The following is a 17,885-nucleotide window of genomic DNA, read 5'->3' as shown; positions in this document are numbered from 1 at the left end:
AGTGACTGTGTATTACGTCACATGGCCACCACCTTTTTTTTGCACCCCGACTCACCTGAGTGTGATTGATCATGCCCTCATACGCTGATTCTGGATCAGTGTGGAACCTCTTACTGCATAAAATGGATGGCATTAGGTTTAGAAATGGTTGAGTAAATCCTGAGTCCTTCTGGTTGGCCACATGCCGGGAAAAGAAAGTTCCCAGTAACAAATTTCAGGTTAAGCAAGAAGTACAAACCCAGACATGCCGCCCCCTTTCTCGTAAGCCCCCCCCCAGTGAAGTTACCCCCGTCCGACTGCTCGCAGACACATGACAAACTTAGATGGCACCTCCAGCAGGGCGATGACACCAAAAAGCCATTCTTTAACCCGACCACGTTCTTATTTGTAGAGCCCTGATGTGACTTGAGGTTTGTAAGTCACCCAGAAAGATATCCCTAAATACACTTGATGCTAGATGATTGTCTGTCATTTGGGTCCTTTTAGAGACATGCGTGTAAACTGACCAAAAGAGCTGAGAACGTTAAACTATAAACATTAAACGATGAAACTATGCAATGCCACATTCCAGATTTACTTTATGACCTTAATGTTTCACATCATCAATAGATTTGCATTGTTTCTGTAGGTTTTTGCTATGTCTTCCACTTATTTGCTCCTTAAAACTGACTTTGAATAGATTGAACTTCTTTATAAATGATAACAAAATTAAATATTCCTTTACTTAACTGAACTGACAAAACATCTGAAAACGTGCGCATATCGATTATTTGACTGTGGATATCATCCCTGCTAACGTTTTATTTTGTGATGTCGAGGTTCAGAGCGACGGATTCATTTCTTAATTTTAACAATTAAATGTTAGAGAGTGTTCAGAATGACGAGACGTTAAGCATATAAAACAAACCACCTCTGTTTCAAGTGTCGACAGAAATATACATTTTATAAGATAATATTGTACTTAAGGACAGACAGTGAAGCACACACGAATAGACTTTGCTTGACTGTATGTTGCCCTCAGTAAATATGGTGACACTGTGCTTCAGTGCCTGAATTTGTATTGACGCCATTTTGCCAGCACTATGTATGTGACCTCTGAACTCCGGGGTTTGCCAGCTCTCCGCCATATTGGCTGTTGTCTTGCCGAGAGAAGGCAGGGAAGGCTTTTTTGGTACTGGAAGAATTGAAACTGTGGCTGTTTCCACCTTTAAACTGGTGCAAACTGGGCCAGAGGAATTCTCTGAAACTTGCATCATGGCCAGGAAGAAAAGCAAGCAGCAAGGAGTGGGGAATAAGGAGCTGGTCACTGGACAGCAGAGCCTATCGAAGAACCCCGTCTCTCCCGGCGATGCAGCTGGCGGTGGTGGCGGCGGCGGAGATGCGGGACTGGAAAGACTGGCCAGAGCGAATCAGGTAGCAAAAAATAGCAAACCATCTTAGCAAGATGCAGCTATTTGCTCTCTGTATATTTTCATTATTTAAAGTGGGATCTGCTTAGTGCAATGAAGGGTGCACGTTGTTTAGGGTCCAGTTTTACCCGTCTAAAATTCTGGATGGGGCGGAGCAGTGCGATAAATAAATAAATAAAATCATAGCCACACACATACACATATCTGCTAGCCAGCTAGCGTGCTAGCTAGCAAAACGAGCTACGTGCAAATACTAACCAGCCAGGTGAATATTTTTACGTGTTGGACGCAGCTAACGCTCTATCCGTATGTGTAAATTCGACATTGTGCATTTTTTATTTTATTCAATGAAACAGTTGACTTGTAAAGTTATTATTCGATATTTGTATCGATGACATGTGTAGCCAGCTAGCTGGCTAGCTGCTGCTGACGAAGAAATGAAACAGAAATACGAGCTGTGAAGCTAACCTTAGGGATTCTGCGTAGCTAACGTTAGATTGTAGCTACCTAGCTGCGAAGCAGGAGTCTGCTTGGTGGGTGACACCAGGGGCAAAATGTGGTAGTAATGTGGTTGCACAGTAACTATAATTGCATTGTATTTATAGTTTTTCAAAATATATCCTCAATTGTGTGAAGGTCAGATAACGTATTCCAATTTTCCCGTCATACTTCGAAGGACCTAGCTACGAAGCTAGGACAGGAGTGATGAATCCGTACCTGTGTTTTAGGCTGGTGTGTGCCACCAGTTACCAGATATATCACCCGTTCGAAGAATCAACGGGATTCACGTTTGTGGGTGACAAGAACTTGGTTGCATAGATGTTCATCACTCCTGTGTTTAGATAAAAATAAAGCTGTTAAGTCACTGTTAATAGAATGACCTTGCCATGCTTAATTAATTGGCCGGGTAGGTTTCTTGCACTGGGGTTTTCCGTGGCCACTGGAACCTTTATTTCAGTCAGATTGATTTGTATGGACAGTTTTCAGGTGTTTAGCATTGATTTAGACTGATGGAAGTCCCACATGGCTTTCAGTAAGTTTAATCAACAAATCTGGGGGACAAAAATCCCATCTGTGCTGGGCACTCTGAGGTGTAGAAGTCAATGTATTTTGCATTATTGAGTGCATCACTCTAGGGTGTCAGGTCTGTCTCGGACCTGGTACACTGGAAGATGCACCCTGGGTACTGTAGTCCTAGTGAGGGAGGCCTAGTCATCAGGGCTTTTTATGTCATGTTCTTCATTTAGAATTCCCCTCTTTACTGCATATTTTTATTTGTCATTTGATTCATCTGAAAGACTGAATGCTTTAACAGGCAGCAGCTAGCAGATGAGCTTGTCTGTACCTTTCAGAAGCCCTGATAAGTAAATATAGCCTGTGTTATCTGAATTTGTGTGAAACCATTCAGAACATTTTCAGAGTTTTGCTGCAAGAATCTTTCCACACTCAACACAGCTCGCATGCTGATGGGTGCATAGTGAGTCTCTGTCGTTGTTTGATCAGCAGACACACACCTAGCAAAGCAATGCAGTTTAAATACCTTTATCACCGATACAACAGCATTGCTTCACTGAAGATTCAGAACCCCCTCTGGGTTGCAAGGATAGTTCCTCAACTACAACAATGTATTGCCTTCCTAAGTAACTATCAGGTATAATACCAGAATCCCAAAGTTCCTGTTTCTTTGCTTGCTGCTGTCAGTGCAGAACTGTATTTCACTGCATCTCATTTTGTTGGTGTATGATGTGCAGCCTGCATAGTAACAAAATATCCTGTCACATAAACTCAGAACACTTGCCAGTCAGCCACTAGAATACATGCCGAACCCAGTGTTGTACACAATGCTACCGCCTGTGTAAGCAGTTTCTGGCTTAATGCCCAAGAATCCAGCAAAGACCCCCCCCCAACAACAAAAAAAATCTGTTTCTGACTTCTCTGCATTGTGTCAATTGAAACAGCTATAGGCTACAGACTTCACAGCCACCCGTAGACATTTGCATTACAGTGGCTTCCAGTGTCAGTCTAGTAATGTGGAGTTGCTGTGTGCAGCTGTCTTCTATCAAACTTGCCATTGTCAAGTTTGTTTTAAGGCCATCACCAGTACACTTTATAGCAAAATGCTGTTTGTAGGCAAAGGTGGGTTTCCATTTCAAGCAAAGCAGAACATGAATTTGGCCAATATTTTCCAATTTATTAGTCATTTGTCAGTCACAATTGAAGTTTGAATCTGCTGCTGCTTCTCCTCAGTCTTTTCCATATTTTAAAGCTGAATGCTATATTGAAGATGCTTTACACATAAGCAATGGGCTGATTTAGCCGGTGATTCCTCTAAGTTACTATATAGTTTTTTATAGTGTAAATGGTTACTGTAAACATGCCATCCTTGTGTAGTTCCCAGGTGTCTTTTGCAAAACTTTTGAAGTGGCTGCGGTGCACCTGATTAAGCTGGCATTCAGACTTCCCCACTCCACTTCCTCTGACCCGAGCTGTATCTGTGAACGCAGCTGCTCCTGGATGCGCTCTCACGGAGCTGTCTTCTTCTCAAACGGTCCCCCCACCTGCAGAGCTGGAGAGGGCCACGGTCTGCCGATCAGTGGAACTCAAGAACATGCCATTTATGAAAGTCTGAAGAAAGCTTGACCTGTGTGAACATAAAAAAAACACCACAGGCCACAAAGTACAAAATTACTGTGGTAAAGTTTGACTTTGCGGCCGTGCATCCCAGTTACCGAGACACATTACTTAACTCCCAGTATGCCTGAAATGAACATGTTTTCAAGTGCAAAGGGGTGGTTGCGGACAGAGCAGAGTGGGAGGAGTGCCTTTTGGTCTTTGCCGGAATAATGTTGGAAAAGAATGTTTTCACATTTGACGTAGTTGTTGTCATGACAGTATGCTTGTGACTGGTGTTGACAGCATGGATTTTTGACCACATTTGACACATTGGCTCCTTGACTCAAACGGGAGAGGTGCATGTGTTTCAGGTGACCGGGGGTGCTATAGAGGAGAATGTGTATGTCGGTGGTGGGTGGTGCTGGAGGTTGGGGCTGAATTGTGGCACAGTGTATGTCAGCTGTCCGTTAGCAGCCTTTCTCTCGTCTCCTCTCAGAATGTTGTGCTTTGGAGCTGAAAGCGGCACTGGTTTTAGCCTTGCTCAGACCATATCAGTCACACACTGTTGTTTGCTTTGTGGGAATACAATAGGCTATAATTTTTAATACTTGACGTACATTGGGGCCCGATAAATAGGACTGTGTTTGATAGTAGCGGAGATTACACCTTTCATCCTATCATCGTCATTTGAGATTGCGTTGTTTTGGATTGGTTTTTATGCTTCCTTCCTCCGTATCCGGGAGCTTTCCTTTATTGTCTGATTTAAGCACTCTTTTGCTGCAGTTCCACTCCTTTATGCTGCACAATTTGTACCACTTCAGAACATAAATGGCTGATGGTGTGTATGTAATGGGTTTGGAATAGTGCAAAATTACTGCATCTGTCTACAGATTCATCTGTAATGCGGTTGAATAAAAGCTGTGAAGTTTTGCAGGATTTTAGTTGTCAGTAATCCTGGATACACGTGGTAACTCTAGACACAAATCTGCAGGTGATGGATAATAAACGCTTTAGTATGAAGATGTGTTTACAGTGTAGGAAAGCTGCATGTTTGTAAGAAGTGTGGTTAAGATGTGAAAGAAAAAAACTTCCTGTCTATCTCCTGTCCTCACTTCAGTTTCAGTAGCAGCATCTTTTGGTAATGTTCAGAGACTGAAGTTGTGGCAGTAGAAACTGTCACAGCACATGTTAGTATTTATTTACTTCCCAGACATTCCTTCCAGAGGTATCGAATGCACTTTACCATTACAAAGCCATATATATGGCAAAGCCTTGCAGGTGGAGTATGATGCTGTTCCTTTGAAGCGGTGAAGCAGTTCCTTTAGTTCCTTCCTTCCAGGAACTAAACCTAGTTATTTCTGACTTCCTCAGCGCTACTAAACACTGCTGCCGTTTTCTACAGTGGTTACCGTGTTGAAGATAAATATCTAGTGACGGAAGATTAGGGTGTCATGAACCCAGAATATATATAGCTGCTACACACTATCAATGACTTACAGGTTTGATCCTCATACAAATTATCTTCATAGGCCTTTCCTACAGAATGCAGCATCTTTTGATTGGTTAATAAAAGTCAGTGATAGGCAGCACATGGTCTTACCATGCATAATTGGGTCAACAGCGCCTCGTTCTACCATCAGCACTGAAGGCCATACCTGGCCTGTGATTTGTTTCCCCAAAGCACCTGGGTATTCAGGCTGTGTAAGAGGGGTGGGTGGGTGAGTGTCGGTGTCTGAGCTCTGACTGTGCCTTTGGTGTCCTCTGTTGCAGCCCCTCCCGCTGTCCTCCGGCCAGTCCATGCATACCTGCTGCCTGCTGTGCCACCGTGAGTTCAAGGACTGGGGGGCGGGCCCGGCCAACGGGCTCCCCGGCCACGGAGCCAAGCTGGCCGACGCCGTGCCTCCCCTGTCCCAGGCCCTGCTGCGCGAGGTGCCGGGCCGCAAGCTGGCTGACGCCGTGCCGTCGCTCTCGCAGTCGCTGCTGGGCGAGGTGCCGCTGTGGATCTGCCAGAGCTGCCGCAAGAGCGTGGAGGAGGAGGAGAGGCGGGCGACGCAGGAGCAGACCCTGCCGGTGAGCGCCGCCGAGCGCGTGCGGGGCTAGGTTACTGCGTGGAAGTGTGTGTGTGTGTGTGTGTGTGTGTGTGTGTGTGTGTGTGTGTCAGGAGGAGCGAATGTGGGAGTGTTAAGAGGAGTGTGTATGCATGTTAAGAAAGGTGTGCAGGGGTCTGTGTCTGTGTCTGTGTCTGTGTCTGTGTGTGTGTGTGTGTGTGTGTGTGTGTGTGTGTGAGAGAGAGTGTTGGGAGGAGTGTGGGTTTGTGTGAGTATTAGGAAGAGTGTGTTGGGTGGGTGTGTGAGTGTTAAGAGTGTAGAGGTGTGTGCGTGTGTGTGTGAGAAGGTGTGTGTGGAAGGGTGTGAGGGTGTATTGGTTAGTATGTATGGTAGGGGCAGGAATGCGTGTATATTAGGTATTCTTCGATTTTCCCTCTCTTTCGCTAAGCACTTGCTGTTAATGGCTCAAAATCATGTTGTTGAGGGTGTCTCAAACAAGAGAGGAACTCTCACATACCCCCAGTTTCTCCCTTTGAATGAGTGTGTGTGCATGCACGCTTCAGCGTGGTCTGATATTCCAGGATCTTTTCTTCACTCCAAGGTGTGCAAGACCTCTGCCTAGGAGAGTTTCATTGAACTGCACCACATATTTGAACTCTTCTCACACACAGTAAAGAAACAGATGGTATATGGGCTGAGTGATTCCAGTGCATTTTAATTACATGTGAACAAAATTGTGACAGTAAGTTCAGTGTTGGCCTCGCAGGCTGCTAAATTGACACCCGTCAGCCCCATGAATGGGGGTAGATTTTCTCTTTAGTGGGTTAAACTTGCAAGGAGACATATTGCGGGTATCTAACCCCCTAAGAAACATAAACCTGACAAGGAGCAACATGACAAGGGCAGGAGACGGAGGGAGGGGATGGGTAAAACGAAACAAGTTTCCGAATTGCACAACAAATCTGTTCAATCCTAGTATCTTTAAAAAATGCAGCAAGCAGTTTTGGCTGTTTAAAAACTGTCTGTTGAATTTTTTCATAAACCAGACACCCTGGCTAGGTGATCAAAAAGTTCATTTTGGTTAGAGATCAGTGCTCAGACTGCTGTGAATTAATGTGATATTTATCTGGTTATCAAGTGGCATTTGTTAAGCCTAAGAACACAGAACATTTTAGACGAGTCATTAGTCTGTGTCCTGTTCTGTAAGGTGGACATACAGTTGACTGTCTTTCTCTGTAGTGTATAGCTAGCCCACTGACTCAAGGTATGAACAATATAACATTTAAGTGAAAGCTGGTAGGTTGTATGGGAGTTGATATCACAGATGTATTGCTTCTTCAAAATGATCAAGATTTCTTTTTTGCATTTAGTGTTAAATCCTGCAGATTGATGTAATGTCATCTCTGTGAAGTCTGATTATATACAGTGCTTGTTACTAATGGTAAAGATGAGAGGGTGAGAGGACACAGTTTAAAAAGTGTCACCATTGTTAGCATTCTGACGAGGCTTCCAGAGGCCACCACTTTTGCCATTTTCATGGTCTTTTGTTTTTATTTCTTATTTACATGTGTTTTTGAGTCTTTCCTGTTTTGTCACAAGCCTGGTGTCCTAAAGATTACAGTGGGGTGTGTCTGAAATACGCAGGCTAATAGCACCCGTCCTGACTGTACCCAAGGTTGGATTATTACACAGCTGATGGGTGTGTTTTTGGGGAGAGATCAGTGTGGGAGCATGTATCACTAGTGTGTATGTGTATGTGTATGTGTATGTGTATGTGTATGTGTATGTGTATGTGTATGTGTATGTGTGTGTGTGTGTGTGTGTGTGGTAGGTAGAACACCTCAGTGTGCTTGGAGGACAGGGGATGCAGGAGCATTGGTGCGTGAGAGGTTCAGAATGAATTTGTGAGTGTGTCACTACAGAGTATTACAGTTTGCATTGCAAGCGACTGCTTAAGAGACTAATTTAGTCCACAGAAAAGGGCACAGCGTGCTAATATCACCTTTGTGATGAATTGCATCAGATGCTGCTCTCATAAACATTCTTAGACCTCCTGAATGTAATCCTTATAGAGTCCATGGAGTTCTTTCACTGGACGTTGGCTTCTCTTTGCTACTACCTGTTGTGTTGCATTTTTGCTCTAATTATACCAACATGTTCTAATGCAGGGGAAAGTGGGACTTCATGGGTCAGGAAAGTCAGGGTTTAGTAATTTGAGCTAATTGCATCATTAATGATTAACTGATTTAAACCAGTCAAAGTGCTTTGCTTTCGATGGCGAAGCAGTCCTGATCGGCCTGGATCAGTCAGGCATTAATAAAGCAATTAGCTCAAATGGTTAACCCGTGTACTTGGTGTTTCCTGGTGCTCTGCTTGCCCATTACTGCCTTTTTCCATCGTGCGTCTCTAGAGCTTGTCTAGAGCGGTGCCAGCGTGCAATACACCAGTCGTCTTCTAAGGAATCAAGCTGCACTGACTCTTTATACTTTCACAGATCTGTAGACCATCTGCATAACTCGTTCCATTCATTTACCACTGTATCAGTCGATCAACATGAAATAAAGATCTATGAATTTGTGTTAATCCTCTGTCCCTCACTGGTGTAGGTTCCCTTGTCGCACCCCTCCTCTTGTAAGTCCCAGGGCTGTGGGAATGGCTACCCAGAGCCGAGCTCGGTGGAGTGGGACCCCAGCTCCTTCCTGTCGGCCCACAAGCTCTCCGGTCTCTGGAATTCAGCCCATACCAATGGAGGCGGGCACTGTAACCATGGCGCCACCTCACACTCGCAGCAAGGTTAGTCGTGGACCCCCCCCCATCCTCCTGGCCTGCCAGTCCATCCCTACCCTGCCACCGCTAACCCCACCGCCTTCAATCTTCACAGCCAACACACCATACCCCGCCATTGCCAGCCTGCAGTTCGCAGCTGTTACGATCTCTAAGACCCTCATATGAAACAGAATATGCAAATGTAGGCTATTTTTTTCATGTTTCACTTATTGTTTCTCAGCTCCACCCTTGCTGGTGAAAGATGACATAGAGGTTTTTCTCTGAAGGACTGTATTGTGAGCCTTTCTGCAAGAGCATTCTTGTTTTCCTAATAGACCGGTGCAACAGGATCTTCTGAAGAGTCTATGACATCAGTCTATGTTCATGTAGTTATGTGTGTTCAGACAGCTGGTTAAGAATTCCTTGTGTATCAAAAAATTCTCTTAATATTCACTTAAATTTCTTAATTCTCTTAAACTTTGTCCTAAATGTGAAAAATTGAAATAATTTCTTGTGTGGTTCCCATGTATTTTTCCAGAACTGTTTTTTTAATGTAAGCAGTTATTGTAATAAAACTCACTTTACTGCAGAAGGCGCTTCTTAAACTACGAAGCAAAATGAAACAACCAGGTCTTCAAATACTTACTTAAAATCATGTTGTCTGTTCCTGTGTTTGAATGATTTTGAAGTATCTATGCCTGTAGGCTGGATGGTTGGAAATGTTCCCCCAATGTTGTATGGCATTTCAGGACATTCATACAGTAGACCAAATATCCAAAGCAGGAGACTTTTGCTTAGTGCACCACAACTAATGCAACATTTAGTTCAACATTTTAGTGGCAGCCACTTACTTTTCAGTTAGTTAATTAGCCTGATCTGACACATTCAAATGAGTTTCATACTGCGATTGATTGAATGTTTGACTGCTACGGATTTCAGTAGTCATTTCTGTACCATCTTTCAACCAAAGCTATGGACTGTCAAGTCCAGGCTGCTACCTAGCAAGCTTAAGCTGAAACTCACCAACCAAATGGCTAACAACAAGTGAAAAGTGAAGGTAATCCATGTTATGAAATAGCTGCCATTTGTAAGGTGTAGGTCATGATTCTGATTCTGATATCGGTTGCTACATACCATTCTTCCTTCTTTTCTTTTGTTATTGTGTATAACAGTCTAGGCCACTAAGAATTGTTTTGAATTACCAGAGTTTACGTTTTGGTAGTGCAGAGGACTACCATTTAAACAAGTGATTTTTTACAGTCTGGGGATATATTAAACGTTGCTGATTTAAATGTGACTATTCTACCGTCGGTTCTGTATGTTTAGGAATGGTTTATTAAGTTAGTGGGTCTCCAGGCACTAATGTTTGTTAAACACACTGAAGGACTACAAGTCATTGACCGTGTGATTTCTCCCACTGTTTGCACTGGTTAGGGGGATTGGTGGGACCAATATGCCACGATAAAAGAACCTCACATGAGGCTCCCGGGAAATCCGCCAAGCCATCTGGGGCTAAGGTCTGTCCTTACAGTCATCCGGCGTCCCAGAATTCCAGTATGACGTCTTCGGGCTCCTCGCTCTCCACCGCTTCAGACCTCTGCAAGACCACCCCTAAGCACTTCAAGACCATGTGCCGGCGACCAACTCCTCCAGGTGAGCTGTCCTATCTCAACCAAGTGAAGTCTGTCTGATTGCGCATATGATGTGTTATCATTTCTCTTTGCTGTTGTCCAAAGTTATGAGATTGTAATGGCGTGGTACATCTAGCTCATTGTATAGCTGCAGTTGCTTTCAGTCTGACGTGGGAAGATGTGCTTTGTGGTGTTGATAAAGGTCATGTTTTCTCCAGGTGAGGCGTTCCACTCCAGTGACCACCATCAACACTCGGAGCTGGCGGTCCCGCCCAACAGTCCCACGGGGCTGTCTTCCCAGCATTCCTCTCTGCTCCCCCCAAAGCAGGCACCCAGTCAGCACGTGCACGGGACCTCCCCTGGAGCCGGCCTGGCGGCGCACGCCCCCTTCACCCCCCTGGTACCCAACCTCCACGTGCCCGTATCCAAGCTGGCGACGGGGCCCGACAGCTCCGCCTCCCTGCACAAGCCGGGCGCGTGCAAGAACTCCCACATTCCTGCTGTCAACACGCAACACGCTAAGCTGGGAGCCGCTCCAACGGGGTGCAGCCACCCCTGCAACGGGCACAGCAACGGGACTGTCACCTCTTCCACCACAGGGCACCTCTCCACAGGGGCCTGCAGGTCAGTCAGGCCTAAACAGAACTCCCTCACATGGTTGCTTCTTGTACAAACTTAATCTGTTTTTTTTTTTTTTTTATGAATTAATAATGTCCCAGACCAGCATTTGTTACAACCCTGGAGTATTTGGTCTAGATTAGCATTAAGTAGTCTATTAATAATTCAGATGCTAATCTATTCTGTAAAATTGCATGAATATTTAGGTGTGTGGAATTTTTTTTTCACCATGACACTGGCTGTGAAAATGTTTGCAAAATGTCAGGATATGTATTGAAATATTAAGGTGAGGAGAAAAGCTAAACTACATTTATTGTCTCCAAACTGCAGAGAGATAGAGAAACAGGTTTTGACAATAGCCTGAGGCTTTGTTAACCCTAAAATGGATGGAACAGTCATGCGCCATCAATGACTCTCTGCTCTGAACAAATCAGTGTTTTGCTATGGCGAGAGAAGGCTTCTGATTCACACAAGGCAGTGATTGACAGTACATGGCTGCAAATCAGGGGCTTAGTAGAGTTTTTCATCATTGGTTTTGACTGAGGTCACTTGTGAGTTGGTTACGTTCTCGCTGAGAGCCTCGTGCTTGTGCGTGCAGGGACCAGGCGTGTAAAGGACACAAGCTGGCGAACGGGACGGTGTGCCACCCGCCGTGCGAGCTGGAGGAGGGCGAGGACGAGGACAGCAGCTCGGAGCGCAGCTCCTGCGCCTCGTCCTCCACCAATCAGAAGGACGGGAAGTACTGCGACTGCTGCTACTGCGAATTCTTCGGCCACAACGCGGTACGCAGCCGGGCCCCGCCGGTTCACTGGAGCAGACCACAAGCCACAAATCAACAGCTACGATTTCAGCTGAGGCACCGGAGTCCGCTTTCGAGGGCTGATATGGAAAAATAGCGTGCCGAGCACAACAGAGATCAGCGTAGTACATGTTTAAAGGTTTGGAGGTTGGCCGGTGTCCTGTTTCAATTCTCCTTGCTGAAAGAAGGTAGAGCGTCAATGTGCAGAAAGCATGCATGTGTGCATTTATGTGCAGTTAATGCAGTGGGGTAATAGATGATGATAGATTTCCACACAGTTTGTTATTACAGATTTCATAAATGCATACTCACTGTTTTTTGGCCAGTAAAAGCAAACCTCCCCATGAACCAGGTAGAAACCAGTGCCTTAGTACAGCGAATGCTGTACTGTAGGAGATTCTCATTTTTGGGTCCTGACCTACTGTGGGCATTCTTATAATCCAGTGGCACATATTCCAGACAGTGTGAGTGAACTCCAGTGTCCCGAATTTGGATAGGAGCAAACTTTGTGGCAAAGTGCAAACTCGTTCAATCTATGACTCGTGTTCACCATCTGGCTACCTGTGAATCCTCTTCTTCAGTTAAGTGGCGGCTCAATCCTTTGCGTTAGATCGCATTGAATAAAATAAAAGCGAATGGAGCGAGTGGTAATGTGTCCCGATTGAATGTTTAATCTCTGCCTGCTCACAGTGATGAGAGGATGAGGTGAGCACGTCATGTTCTGTCGCCCTGTGCAATGTGCAGCTCTGGATCTGTGCGCCTTCTGTCCCCCCCCGTAGCCCCCGGCAGCGCCCACGAGCCGGAACTACGCGGAGATCCGCGAGAAGCTCCGCTCTCGGCTCACCCGCCGCAAGGAGGAGCTGCCCCAGCGGCAGGACTCGGACCCGGCCGTGCCCAGCGCCATCGACCACCGGGACGTGGACGAGCTGCTGGACTTCATCAACAGCACGGAGCCCAAGCCTGTGAACAGCGCCAAGGCCGCCAAACGCGCCCGCCACAAGCAGAAGAAGAAGGTAGTGCCCGTTTGCTGTCCTCTCACGTAGAGCAGTGCGCATGAGATTTGTAAAGAACAGTTATAATGGAGAGATGCACTGGGTCAGTTCTTTATGACCTAAGACACTGGCGAAGAATGACTTGGTTTTCCATATCAGGCTTTTAAAATTATCCAGTTGATACTTTGTGAGATGATACCAGAGTTCCCACCTCATCTTAAATTTGTCTGCTGAGTGTCAGTGTGAGTTTATTTTAGTTAGTGTTCTTACTTAAGTTTTGTCCCATGTAGGATTTTACTTTTACTTTCACTCTATTGCAGCTTAGCCTCATTTTTCATGCTTGGCTGTTTTTCTCACTGTGCAGGTGTTTATAAGATGATCTGTTTTTAGTTCCTTTTCATGTTAAATGTAATTTAAGATTACGTGTTTTCTTTTAAAAAAAAAAAAAAAAAAAAGTAATTTTTTCAAAATGTCCAATGCTTGTCATAGAAGCTGGCAATCTGGGAGCTGACAATTAGTGTTTGCTGACATCATGTGCAACTTCCCTTGAAACGCGTGATGTCAGGCACTGGTGCTTTGCCCAGCTTTGCAGTCCCCATGCCAAGCTTGCACAGACATGAGTCAGATGAGGTCACTCCATGTGCAGACTGCAGGCATCTGACTGACTGGCAGGGGTCACTGATGAGCTACAGGACGGACAAGCCCCTGGCCAGTTATGCCAATTATGCCAATTATGTTCTGTCACCATGGGCTCCCAGTTATTGTGGGCTAATGACACGGCTGGGATTGAACCTGTGCTGTAGGGCTCAGCCTTGCATTTGAGCAAGTGCTTTTATCAACTGAGCCACTAGGGAGCCTGCTTAATATCAACTTAAAATATTTTGAAAGGATACTGAGGAAAAAAAACATATTTAAATTTTAATAACCAAGATCTGTAATAAGTATATTAAGTAATTAGAGAGTGGAGTTACATCCTTATCTTTTTGGTGCCATTAAGAGACTTTCAATCCTTGGTACCCTCTGTATGTCTGACTTCTGGCAACACAAAAAAGTGAGTTTTGAGGGGAATATGAGGGGAATACTTTTTAAAAAATGGTTTAACTTCTCCTTGGAGTGCTTACTGGGGTAAACTTCAGTATATGGGCCTAGTGTGCTGGCAAGAGTTTGGTTGTACCTGAAGTGTGCTGCTGACTTTCGTCACTCCCTGCAGGAGAAGGAGAAGGCTGCGCAGGGCAGTGCAGAGGCGTCCAGCGCTGACCCCCACGCGTCCCCCCCAGAGTCCCTGGAGGAGGCGGCCAGCGCGGTGGAAGGGGACGCCAGCCGCCTGCTGGAGTGGCCGCAGCTGGAGCTGGAGCGGGTCAACAGCTTCCTGACCAGCCGACTGGAGGAGATCAAGAACACCATAAAGGACTCCATCCGGGCGTCCTTCAGCATGTACGACCTCAACCTGGACGTCAACGACTTCCCCAAGAAGGCCGCCACCCTGGAGGGCAACCACCTGCTTTCCCACCTCAACGGCACGTCGGACCTGCAGCAGATCGACCTGGACCTGTCCCCGCTCACGCTGGGGAGCTTCAAGAGCCACCTGGTCAACGGGTGGGAGGACCCCGCCCCCGCCCAGGCCGGCCAGGACATCCAGCGCCTGCACGCCACCCCCAGCCTCTCCAAGCTGATCCGCGTGCGCTCGCCCGAGAGGGGCACCATCAGCCATCCGGCGCCCACGCTGCCGGGACAGGGCGCGGCACCCTCCGCAAAGTCCCAGGACGAAGCCCCCGAGCCCAAAGCCCCGGCTGCTCCTGCCGGTAAGACCAAGAAGAACAAGAAGCAGCAGCAGCAGCAAGACCCAGCGCAGCCTCAGGAGCAGCAGCCAGCCAAGGTCCTCAAGACCGCCCCAGGGAACGAGTCACAGAGGAGCAAAGAGTGCCAGGCCAGGACGCCCGCTTCAGGGAGCAGCTCCAAATCTGGGTCCAAGCAGCCTTCTCAGTGCCAGCTCCCTGCAGCAGGGAAGAGGCCTGAAGAGTCTCACAGCGGAGCCCCCGCCGCTGGAGGCTGCAAGCAGGCGGAGAGGAGTGAGACAGCCCAGGGGGGCACCAAGCTAACCAGGGTGGACCAAGAGCCTGAGGCCAAGGGCCCCTTCATCACCTCTGCTAGCTCCCAGCAGCCCAAGGGAAAGAGCAAGAAGAGCAAGAACAAAGTGGACAAGGCCAACAGCTCCATTGGTAAAGAGAAACACTCACCTCCATTGACTGTCTGTCACATTTTTCACACAGTAGGGCTGTTAAGCAACATCTGAGTCATTTTCTGTATGGGTTATTTATTTTTTAAACCAAATTTTCAGGATGGTGTGTTAAATCTGGACTGATCATAGCGGAAGTCTTTCAGATGTCATTTCAGCATTTCATATTTTATTCAGGAGTCTTATTTCACTAAGCCTTAGCAGTGGACAGTGGAAATATTGCTGTCTCACGTTCCTCTGTTACACTGAATTTTAAGTGGCGTGACAAGTGTAGACCAGCATATGATTAATGTGTAGGACTTGAGGATTTTGCATAGCCCTGCTTTATAAGCTACCACAGCCACCTCTGTTGTTTAACCTTTGTCCTTGTTAGCTGAGCGCTTTCTTTTCTTCTTTTCTTCTCTCAAATAGATGACGTGTTTCTCCCCAAAGACCTGGATCCTACCGAAATGGATGAGATCGACCGAGAGGTTGAATACTTCAAGAGGTAAACACCGATGTTAATCAGCACCCTTTGATTATAGGATGACACACTCCCTTATTGAACAAAGTTGTCTTGTGCTCTTATACGACTTAATATTGTGTGCATGTGCGTGTGTGTGTGTGAGATGGTGCTGGTTTTTTGGCAGACATTGCTTCAAAAAATAACTTTAATGAGATAAGAATAAGATCATTGGTACACAAGTCGTGCGATAATTGAGCATCAAGTTGGAAAAAGTGCTCAAACATAAGCAATAATTGTATTCGCCTGCACGTACCGCGACTCCTGTCCCTAAGGACTCGAGTGTTTTCTTTAACCTTGTTTGAATTGTTTAAACATAGTCATCATTTCCTCAAGACATCACCACACCTGGTACACCTTGTGAAATGCTGGCTCTCCTAGGGCACAGACTCCTGCAGGACTCCTCCATTCTGGGCTGGGCTAGCCTGTTGTTGTTTTGAAGAAAGTGCATTCAAGCCATTAGATGTCCAGCTAAAAAGCTTACTGCTTAGCGACAGCATATTAAAAATATTAATTTAGCCAAACTTATGTGTGCCCACTAATTTCTGTGCAGCCTGTGTATGGTCCTCTGCTGACATGACAGCTGACATACCCCACTGTGTCTCTCCTCTCTCTTTCTCCCTGCCTTCAGATTTTGCCTGGATTCTGCTAAACAAACCCGTCAGAAGGTGGCTGTGAACTGGTCCAACTTCAGCCTCAAAAAGGTTCCTTCCAATGCAGCTCAGTAATGGACAGGGGGGACAGGAAGGCCAGAGAGTCGAAGCTTCCTGATACCACCTTGCTCTGTCCAAAAACCAGAACTGGCCAGAAGCCTCCACCTTGATACAGATCCCCCCCACCTTCCTCTTCCTTCACCAAGTCTCTGGACACCCAGAGCGACCTTTGCCTGTCCAGGGCTTGACATTTCCCTGGCCTGTCCTGGGCCGCTTTCTGCCACTGGGACACCACCTGCTCATAACCAGAGGTCTACTGCTGGCCCCACCTTCACCCCCCAACTGCCTGTCAGTGCTCCTGGACTGTCACTGTCCATTAGATAGCACCACATAATGTATCTGTCAATGGTTACAGATCCACTTCCCCTCCTCACACTCTGTGTGTACTCTGTAAACAGTTACTTTATTATTAAAATTCAATTTTTATTGCCAGTGTGGCACATTTTTAACACGTCAACAGTTGCTGACAGTTAATTCATTCCAAGTATACAGCTTTTTTTCTACATCCTTCTTCATTTTCTTTGCTTCCTGATTATTTCCGTTTATGTTTTCCCTGATGATTTAGATATATTCCTTTCCGAAAGCCAAGAACCCCTGGTATGTGGACAGACACATCTGTGCAAATCGGTGCTGTTTGTTGGTTGTCAAGGTTTGGTGGAGTCGCTTTGGTTTTAATTCAGAAGTTGTTGTTTAGTAATGTCTGAGAGCCAGTGCTGGTATGCAAAAGGCATGAATTGTTAATATCACTGTATGAGGCCATTTTGTATTCCACAAATGGCTTTAAGTTTTGCATTCCTGCTGCCACCCAAGGAATCAAGCCCTGAAGCAGTAATGCCCCTTGAGTGGCTCCCCAGCCCAAAGTAATCGCAGTACCTTATTTTACCACTAGATGGCCAGGAAAGTTGTCACAATCCCTGAATAGTGCCTGTACGGTTTTTGTTTTAATGTCTTTTTCCATAAAATGACCAACTTGACACAGAGGACAACACTAACATAAACTTGACTTTTATTTTTGAAGCAAGTGTGAAATTGTGTTAAAAACACTTTTTAATCACATCTTAAAAAGATGTAACAAATCAAACTGGATTTCTGTCTTGCATGGCATTTGAAAATAATTCTTATAAATCTTAATCCACTTTCTTTTTTTTTTTTCATTACATCTTCTGCAAATTCAGTACTCCATATAAATCACGTCACCTGTACAATCTAATTAAATCTTAAATACTGGTGTTCTACTGAAGCTGAATACCTCCCTTTGTGGTGATACTGGACAAAGTTCCATACCGTGACTATGCTCAGTGCTGTTTCTGTCATGTTCAACGCACTCTTAAACAGGGCACCACAGCACGTTGATACGACTGTTTTCCCGGCAAAATGACCACAAACTACGGTTTTACCTTTCAGCACTTGAAGCAGCGTAGCTTTTGCAGTTATGGTACGCTACTCCCTTTTCCTGTCTTAGTCCCTCTGGTTTCTTTGTCTGTACAAAAGCCGCCCTTAGGGCTTGGAGAACATCCAAAGCTTACGCTATATGATGTGGGATTTCTTTGTTGTTGCA

The 17,885-nt window shown here is 45.8% G+C and overlaps 1 protein-coding gene across 1 annotated transcript; it reads left to right on the top strand.

Annotated features, from left to right (window-relative positions):
• Positions 1-1,143: 1,143 nt before the first annotated feature.
• Positions 1,144-16,813, top strand: fam193b (family with sequence similarity 193 member B). The gene is made up of 10 exons (XM_036548112.1): positions 1,144-1,413; positions 5,793-6,092; positions 8,677-8,863; positions 10,271-10,489; positions 10,686-11,091; positions 11,684-11,867; positions 12,664-12,897; positions 14,087-15,095; positions 15,524-15,599; positions 16,246-16,813. Exons 1-10 carry the CDS (start codon positions 1,255-1,257, stop codon positions 16,340-16,342), a joined length of 2,871 nt encoding a protein of 956 aa, XP_036404005.1. The 5' UTR covers positions 1,144-1,254; the 3' UTR covers positions 16,343-16,813.
• The last annotated feature ends 1,072 nt before the right edge of the window (positions 16,814-17,885 follow it).

This window comes from Megalops cyprinoides, chromosome 16, assembly GCF_013368585.1.
Source record: "Megalops cyprinoides isolate fMegCyp1 chromosome 16, fMegCyp1.pri, whole genome shotgun sequence".
NCBI lineage: Eukaryota > Metazoa > Chordata > Actinopteri > Elopiformes > Megalopidae > Megalops > Megalops cyprinoides.
Note: the sequence above shows the minus strand (reverse complement) of the source record. Positions and strands in the feature narration are given on the sequence as shown.